Below are 7000 nucleotides of genomic sequence, written 5' to 3' on the forward strand. Positions count from 1 at the left end.
CCGTATAGCGCTCAGGTATATAACATGCCGTATAGTGCTCAGGTATATAACATGCCGTATAGCGTTCAGGTATATAACATACCGTATAGTGCTCAGGTATATAACATGCCGTATAGTGCTCAGGTATATAACATGCCGTATAGTGCTCAGGTATATAACATGCTTATAGTGCTCAGGTATATAACATGCCGTATAGCGCTCAGGTATATAACATGCCGTATAGTGCTCAGGTATATAACATGCCGTATAGCGCTCAGGTATATAACATGCCGTATAGCGCTCAGGTATATAACATGCTGTATAGCGCTCAGGTATATAACATGCCGTATAGCGCTCAGGTATATAACATGCTGTATAGCGCTCAGGTATATAACATGCCGTATAGCGCTCAGGTATATAACATGACGTATAGTGCTCAGGTATATAACATGCCGTATAGCGCTCAGGTATATAACATGCTGTATAGCGCTCAGGTATATAACATGCCGTATAGCGCTCAGGTATATAACATGACGTATAGTGCTCAGGTATATAACATGCCGTATAGCGCTCAGGTATATAACATGCCGTATAGCGCTCAGGTATATAACATGCCGTATAGTGCTCAGGTATATAACATGACGTATAGTGCTCAGGTATATAACATGCCGTATAGCGCTCAGGTATATAACATGACGTATAGTGCTCAGGTATATAACATGCCGTATAGCGCTCAGGTATATAACATGCCGTATAGAGCTCAGGTATATAACATGCCGTATAGCGCTCAGGTATATAACATGCCGTATAGTGCTCAGGTATATAACATGCCGTATAGTGCTCAGGTATATAACATGCCGTATAGTGCTCAGGTATATAACATGCCGTATAGTGCTCAGGTATATAACATGCCGTATAGTGCTCAGGTATATAACATGCCGTATAGTGCTCAGGTATATAACATGCCGTATAGTGCTCAGGTATATAACATGCCGTATAGTGCTCAGGTATATAACATGCCGTATAGCGTTCAGGTACATAACATACCGTATAGTGCTCAGGTATATAACATGCCGTATAGTGCTCAGGTATATAACATGCCGTATAGTGCTCAGGTATATAACATGCCGTATAGTGCTCAGGTATATAACATGCTGTATAGTGCTCAGGTATATAACATGCCGTATAGCGCTCAGGTATATAACATGCCGTATAGTGCTCAGGTATATAACATGCTGTATAGTGCTCAAGTATATAACATGCCGTATAGTGCTCAGGTATATAACATGCCGTATAGTGCTCAGGTATATAACATGCCGTATAGTGCTCAGGTATATAACATGCCGTATAGCGCTCAGGTATATAACATGCCGTATAGAGCTCAGGTATATAACATGCCGTATAGCGCTCAGGTATATAACATGCCGTATAGTGCTCAGGTATATAACATGCCGTATAGCGTTCAGGTACATAACATACCGTATAGTGCTCAGGTATATAACATGCCGTATAGTGCTCAGGTATATAACATGCCGTATAGTGCTCAGGTATATAACATGCCGTATAGTGCTCAGGTATATAACATGCCGTATAGCGCTCAGGTATATAACATGCCGTATAGTGCTCAGGTATATAACATGCTGTATAGTGCTCAGGTATATAACATGCCGTATAGTGCTCAGGTATATAACATGCCGTATAGTGCTCAGGTATATAACATGCCGTATAGTGCTCAGGTACATAACATGCCGTATAGAGCTCAGGTATATAACATACCGTATAGTGCTCAGGTATATAACATGCCGTATAGCGCTCAGGTATATAACATGCCGTATAGTGCTCAGGTATATAACATGCTGTATAGTGCTCAGGTATATAACATGCCGTATAGTGCTCAGGTATATAACATGCCGTATAGTGCTCAGGTATATAACATGCCGTATAGTGCTCAGGTACATAACATACCGTATAGCGCTCAGGTACATAACACCCATATAATGCTAAAGGAATGCTATTACATTGTGTTCAAATAATACCTCCATATAGTGCACAACATACCCAATACAGCCATCACATAACAGTGTTAGGGGTCATGGGAACTCTGCGACTACCGACAATTCATGCCCCCCACCCCTCCCCCTCCCACTGCTGTCGTCAATGGCTTTTTCAGCATAACTGAAAACAAATGAATAGAGTGAACCAGATAGAATAGCAGCAGCCAGCACTCCGATAATGCCGCCATATAGTAAATAACACTGCAATAGAGTGTTCACATAATAATGCACACGTGCTATATACACAATTCAAAGTGGAAGCAGTTTATCAATGGCACTGACATTGATAAACTGGCACTGACATTGGTGGCGCAACACAGGTGATTGTGAGCTCCTGGGGTCAGAGATGATGGGAGTGATGTATTGTGTGTTATGGGGAGATGAGATTGTGAGCTCCTGGGGTCAGAGATGATGGGAGTGATGTATTGTGTGTTATGGAGAGATGAGATTGTGAGCTCCTGGGGTCAGAGATGATGGGAGTGATGTATTGTGTGTTATTGGGAGATGAGATTGTGAGCTCCTGGGGTCAGAGATGATGGGAGTGATGTATTGTGTGTTATTGGGAGATGAGATTGTGAGCTCCTGGGGGCAGGGATGATGGGAGTAGTGCATTGTGTGTGATAGAGAGATTAGATTGTGAGCTCCTGGGGTCAGGGATGATGGGAATAGTGCATTGTGTGTGATAGATTAGGTTGTGAGCTCCTGGGGTCATAGATGATGGGAGTGGTGCATTGTGTGTTATGGGGAGATGAGATTGTGAGCTCCTGGGGTCAGGGATGATGGGAGTGATGCATTGTGTGTTATGGGGAGATTAGATAGTGAGCTCTTGGAGTAAGGGATGATGAGAGTGATACCACCTGGTTATGTGACCACTTGCAGCAACCAACTAACTGCAAACATTGTGAACTGCACTGTATGAACACCTTGTAGATAATACCTCCGCTATCTGTCACATTCTGGATCTGTCATCCGTCGCAGTGAAGTAACAGGCGTACATGGATCTGTGTCCAAACTGGTTTATTGTATTCACAAGCTGGTGGTACTGGTGGTACCGGGGGGCGGGGTCATTCCGGGGGGTAAGTAGCAGGAAGCTGCTGCGCCACAATCACACACTGCGACTCTGCAGTATTATTATTAACCATCTCCTCCCTGCAACTGGAGAACTACAAACCTCAGGAAAACTGGTGGAGCTCTGTCCATGGTGGAAGGCAACCTTCACATCATGGTTCTGCAGCTCCGACGCGACTACAAGTCAGAGCGTTAGGCATCTGGTTGGGAGTAGTAGTTCCACAGCCAGGATACAGCATGATTAAACATGATGGGGCAGTTCTTATCCCACTTTCTGGAGGAGTTGTTGCGGAGGCTGGGAGTTGTAGTTGTCCAGGAGCTGAGACTACTCTTGTTCCCCCTCCCCCACCTTATAACTATCTGTTTAATATAAACATCGTGTGTCCGTACAATATGCACGATCTGAGGTAGAGGCAACAGGTAATAGGTTTCAGGGGCCCGGGGGCCCCATCACTAAGGGCCTGCACCCCGTCTCCTGTCAGGAGGAATTGATCACACTGTGATGGCTGCACACTGTGCCCGCAGCGTGCCAGGGGTCCAGAGGACCAGCCTAATGAGGTCCAGTCCATGGTCCCTGAGTGGGAGGCACCTGTGGCTATAAAGTGCTTCAGAGAGCCTCAGGTCGGATCCAAGGACTGCTGGGTGCTGGTCCCATTACACTCAGACCATGTGGCCAGGGCAGTGGTGTCAAACCCTGCAGAATGTCTGGAGAGGTCTCCGGCCGCATGGAGCCTTCTGTCCACCTTCTTCAGGCAGCACAGGAGCCTCTTGAAGGCTCTCCTAAAGTCGGGGCTCCTGCAGTAGATGATGGGGTTGAAGATGGAGTTGACATAACCCAACCAGTTAAGAAACAAGAAGAGCTTGTCAGGGATGAGGTTCCTGTAGAAGACATTGACTATGTTGGCCAGAAAGAAGGGTAACCAGCAGAGGGTGAAGGTGCCCATGATAATGCCCAGGGTCTTCAGGGCTTTCTGCTCCTTGGCCACCAACATTTTGGAAAGTCTTCTCCTGCTGGAGCGGGCATGGCTCAGAGTCTGCTGCTGGTGGTGAAACCTGCCTTCACACCTGTCGATCTTCTTCATCTGCTTCTTGGCTTCCTTGAAGACCCTGAAGTAGACAAAGATCATGACCACCAAGGGGATGTAGAAGGAGATGATGGAGGAGGCGATGGCATAGGCTCTGTTGGTGACAAAGTCACAGCACCCGGGGTCCTGGTAACAGCTGAGGGCCTCAGGGTCGTCAGTGTCCCTCCACCAGTGCATCATGATGGGCAGGAAGGAGACCAGGGCAGAGATGGCCCACACCGTGCACACGATGGCCTTGGCCCTAGCCTTGGTGAGAAGACTCTGGTACCTGAAGGGTGAGGTGATGGCGATGTAGCGGTCAATGGCGATGACACACAGGGTCTCTATGCTGGCAGTGACACAGAGGACATCCACCGAGGTCCAGAACTCACAGAAGATGGAGCCATAGAGCCAGGTGCCACTTACCACCAGGGTGGCCCCCAGGGGCACCACGAAGAGCCCCATGATAAGGTCAGCACAGGCCAGGGAGGTGATGAACACGTTGGTCAGGGTCTGCAGCCTCTGGTTCTTGGCTATAGCCACAATCACCATGATGTTCCCCATGAGGATGAGGAAGATGATGGAGGTCATCAGGAAGGCCATGCCTATGGTCCACTGGGGGGACATCTCCGGGACGGAAGGGATGGGCCCTGGGGGGCTACTCCTGTTCCTGCAGTCAGGGGGTACCCAACTCTCCCCCATGGAAGATCCTGGGGGGTCAGGAGAGGAGGGGATGCTGAGGGGGCATTGGGTCAGGACCCCTGCAGGAGGGAAGACCAGAACCCAGAAACTGACCCACTGCTCCGGAACACCTGCTATGAACCAGTGCTGGAGACTGAGGGTGGAGGAGTCAGAAGATGTCCAGCCCTGGTTCTGGAGGTGGAAGGCTGGGGCTGGATTGTGTAACTTGGGTTCTAGTTACTCCAGGGTCTAGAGTCTTTTCTCGAGGTTCTGTAGCTCTGGTTCTGGATACTTCGGGTTCTGTATCTCTTGTTAGCTCTGCAAGTAAGATGTTCTGAAGCTCTGGTTCTGTACAATCCTTGTTCTATATTCCTGGTTCTGGACACATCGGGTTCTAAAGCTCTGAGTTCTGTAGCTCTGGTTCTCTACACTTCAGGTTCTTTATCCCTGGTTTTGGACACTTCGGGTTGTGTAGCTCTGGTTCCGGTTGATGTGACTTCTGTGGCTCTGGTTCTGTGCACTCCGGGTTCTGGATATGTCCGGTCCGGTTCTGTGCCTGCTCCTAGCAGGGATGTCCCGGTCTCTGCTCCTCCATCTCCTCCCGGGGCAGTACATGATTGTGAGCTCTGCAGGTCACCGGCTCTGTGCTTCCCTCCCCACTCCCGTACAGCCAATCAGCAGTGAGGAGGAAAGGCTATACAATATACCACGCCCACCTGTCACAACAAGGAGAAAAACGTGACGTCAGCATCCAAGAGGAACAGCCACTGATGACATCATCTATACACCAATCCCTCTGCAGGTAAAGGACAGAAGAGACAAGAACAGACAGAACTGAAACCCCTGATCATTTCTACTGTACCCAGAGTAAATGAAGTGATAAACCAGCTTCATCATCATTATACAGGAGGTGACAGGTAGCAGTGATATTATACAGGAGGAGGTGAAAGGTAGCAGTGATATTTATACAGGAGGAGGTGACAGGTACCAGTGATGTTATACAGGAGAGGACAGATAGCAGTGATATACAGGAGGTGATAGATAACAGTGATATTATACAAGAGGTGGTGATAGAAAGCAGTAATACTATATAGGAGGAGGTCACAGATAGCAGTGATATTATACAGGAGGTGATAGATAACAGTGATATTATACAAGAGGTGGTGATAGAAAGCAGTAATACTATATAGGAGGAGGTCACAGATAGCAGTGATATTATACAGGAGGTAATAAATAGCAGTGGTATTAAACAGGAGGAGGTCAGAGATAGCAGTGATATTATACAGGTGGTGATTGATAGCAGTAATACTATACAGGAGGAGGTAACAGATAGCAGTGATACTATACAGGAGGAGGTCACAGATAGCAGTGATACTATACAGGAGAGGAAAGATAGCAATGATGTTTTACAGCAGGTAATATCCTTATACTTTGGATTTAGGTGAATCTGCCCATGTAATGATGTCCTGACACTGGGTGATGTGTTTGGTGCCAATTACCTGACAATAGACAGGTTTTCCAGGTAGGGCGGGTGTTGTCCTTTAAGTCATGATATTGGACACAGTTACATAACGTGTGGTGGTGATTCTGGGCATAGGACAAGTATGTCCGGGCATGAACCTTACCTGCAGCATCTCCACATAGTCACAGAGGGAAGCGAGGAGCCTGAGAATGACATACAGCGCTCGTGTCATACCAGTGTCAGCGCCAATGTCATACCAGTGACAGCGCCCGCGTCATACCAGTGACAGCGCCAATGTCATACCAGTGACAGCGCTTGCGTCATACCAGTGACAGCGCCAATATCATATCAGTGTCAGCGCCAATGTCATACCAGTGACAGCGCCAATGTCATACCAGTGACAGCGCCAAATGTCATACCAGTGACAGCGCCAATATCATATCAGTGTCAGTGCCAATGTCATACCAGTGACAGCGCCCGCGTCATATAGTGACAGTGCCCGTGTCATACCAGTGACAGTGCCAAATGTCATACCAGTGACTGCGCCAATGTCATACCGTTGACAGCGCCAAATGTCATACCAGTGTCAGCACCAATGATACCAGTGACAGCACCAATGTCATAACAGAGACAGCGCCAATGATACCAGTGACTGTCATGCCAGTGACTGCGCCCATAAATTTTCTAGGGAT

At 47.6% G+C, this 7000-nt stretch overlaps 1 protein-coding gene across 1 annotated transcript; it reads right to left on the reverse strand.

Annotated features, from left to right (window-relative positions):
- Nucleotides 1-3033: 3033 nt before the first annotated feature.
- On the reverse strand, nucleotides 3034-5498 carry ADRB1 (adrenoceptor beta 1). The gene has a single exon (XM_072130167.1). The coding sequence runs from the start codon at nucleotides 4865-4867 to the stop codon at nucleotides 3719-3721; it is 1149 nt and encodes a 382-aa protein (XP_071986268.1). The 5' UTR covers nucleotides 4868-5498; the 3' UTR covers nucleotides 3034-3718.
- Nucleotides 5499-7000: the final 1502 nt, after the last annotated feature.

The sequence above is a fragment of the Engystomops pustulosus genome, chromosome 11 (assembly GCF_040894005.1).
Source record: "Engystomops pustulosus chromosome 11, aEngPut4.maternal, whole genome shotgun sequence".
NCBI lineage: Eukaryota > Metazoa > Chordata > Amphibia > Anura > Leptodactylidae > Engystomops > Engystomops pustulosus.